Below are 2,158 nucleotides of genomic sequence, written 5' to 3'. Positions count from 1 at the left end.
TCTCCCCCTCCCTCTCCCATCCCACTCTCTATCAGTCTCTCTCTCTCTCCCCCTCCCTCTCCCATCCCACTCTCTATCAGTCTCTCTCTCTCTCCCCCTCCCTCTCCCATCCCACTCTCTATCAGTCTCTCTCTCTCTCCCCCTCCCTCTCCCATCCCACTCTCTATCAGTCGCTCCCCTGCTCCCTCCCTCTCCCATCCCACTCTCTATCAGTCTCTCTCTCTCTCCCCCTCCCTCTCCCATCCCACTCTCTATCAGTCTCTCTCTCTCTCCCCCTCCCTCTCCCATCCCACTCTCTATCAGTCGCTCCCCTGCTCCCTCCCTCTCTGGCTACTTTACTCTCTCGCTCTCTCGTTTTCTCTCAGTGAGCCAACACACGGTGCATCAGCAGCATCCTCTCAGCCTGTCTCCGTCTCTCACGCTCTCTCTCTCTCTCACACACACACACACACACACACACACACACACACACACACACACACACACACGTATGTGCGGCTGTCAACTAGGCAGCAGACGAGTAGCCTCCACACACAGTCTCACACAGTGAAGCGGTGAACGCAGGTCGGAAAGCTCGAAGAAGAAGAAGAAGAAGAAGAAGAACAGAGGAGGAAGAAAACTGTCCTACTTAGACGGAAGAAGCAAGTGAACACAACACATGCAGGTCGCCATGGCTGCTCAGAAAGCCTTCCGCCTCCTCATCCTGGTCTTCACCGTGGGGGGGGTGTCTCTCACACCTTTGAGCCCTGCCCCAACCACTCCCGTCGCCATGACCCCACCTCCTGACCCCTGTGAGGGACGGCCGTGTCTGAATGGGGGGTTGTGCGCCCCCCAACCTGATGTCGAGGGGACCCTCGAGAACCCACCTGACTCCTGGGCTTACATCTGCACCTGCACCCCCGGTTTCACTGGCCACAACTGTGAGGTAGGTGTGTGTGTGTGCGTGTGCAGGTGAGTGTATGAAAACTATAGAAGGGATGTGTAACTATCATACTGAACATACATTAGCATGATATACATGAACTCTATGGTCATTTCTAGTGGCAAATGACATTACAGTGTGTGTGTGTGCGTGTGTGCGTGTGTGCGTGCGTGTGTGCGTGTGCGTGTGTGTGTGCGTGTGCGTGTGAGTGTGAGTGTGAGTATGAGTGTGAGTGTGTGTGTGCGTGTGTGTGCTGGGGCTTTCATAACCAAGTCTCTGAACTCTTCCATGTGCCATCACCAAGATGTGAGGAGGAGTGCTATGTTGCTGTGGTAACAGAACAGTGAGAGACGAGAGCCCTGACTCACAACGACTGTGTGCGTGTTTGTGTGTGTGTGTGTGTGTGTGTACGTGTGTGTGTACGTGTGTGTTTGTATTTGTAGAGCCGATAGCACAGCAGTGTTTTCTTTTCAACCTGCTCAGAGGTCCAAGGCTTTAATCCTCAATGAGAATACACTATTTCTATGAATGTGTCTGTTTGTGTTGTAATGTGTTTGATTGAGTGTATTTGTATGAGTGTGTGTGTGGTTATGTAGAATGGGAAACAGACCATGTACTCACAGCAGAGAAGCAGTATATTTCAGAGTTACAGCTCAATGGTTGCTGAAAGGAAGGTTGATGTGGATCATGTTCATTTTGATAATGTACTGTATATGATAATGTATATGTGTATACGTGTGACCGCTGCTTCTCCTGCATTCTACCATCGACAGTGGCGCAGTAATGCCACAATTTGTGTTGTCCTTTCCATTGTGTGCAGGGTGGTCAGTACCACCGGTTCCAAAGTTTGCGTGGACGCTTTACATCATCATTCTAATCTGCTTATTTCTTCAGTCAGTTGGTTTCAACTCTGTTTTTGCAGTGCTTTCCTGACCTTAGTGTGCCTTAGTTTAGAGGATGCCATGACCTTTCCCCTTTTGCTTTCTATTTTATTTATCTCATTGAGGTTTAATTTCCCTGTGTAATTATAGACTGTGAGTGTATATGTTGATGAAGTGTGTGTGTGTGTGTGTGTGTGTGTGTGTGTGTGTGTGTGTGTGTGTATGTGTGTGTGTGCGGGTGTGTGCTTATGTGTATAAATGTGTGTGTTTATGGAGTATGTGTGTGTGTATATCTGCATGTCTGTGTTTGTGTGTCTATCTGCATGCATGTGTGTGTGCCTATGTGTGTGTGTGT

General features: G+C 49.5%; 1 protein-coding gene across 1 annotated transcript in view; it reads left to right on the top strand.

Moving 5' to 3' along the window:
* Window positions 1-658: 658 nt before the first annotated feature.
* The window catches only part of dner (delta/notch-like EGF repeat containing), a gene marked incomplete at both ends in the record, with an annotated part of 51,704 nt that continues 50,204 nt past the window's right edge, over window positions 659-2,158 (top strand). Inside the window, one exon of the mRNA XM_080844747.1 lies at window positions 659-925. Within this exon, the coding sequence (XP_080700873.1) occupies window positions 659-925 (267 nt within the window). The remainder of the gene's footprint in view (window positions 926-2,158) is intronic.

The sequence above is a fragment of the Sprattus sprattus genome, assembly GCF_963457725.1.
Source record: "Sprattus sprattus genome assembly, chromosome: 9".
In the NCBI taxonomy this organism is placed as follows: domain Eukaryota; kingdom Metazoa; phylum Chordata; class Actinopteri; order Clupeiformes; family Clupeidae; genus Sprattus; species Sprattus sprattus.
Note: the sequence above shows the minus strand (reverse complement) of the source record. Positions and strands in the feature narration are given on the sequence as shown.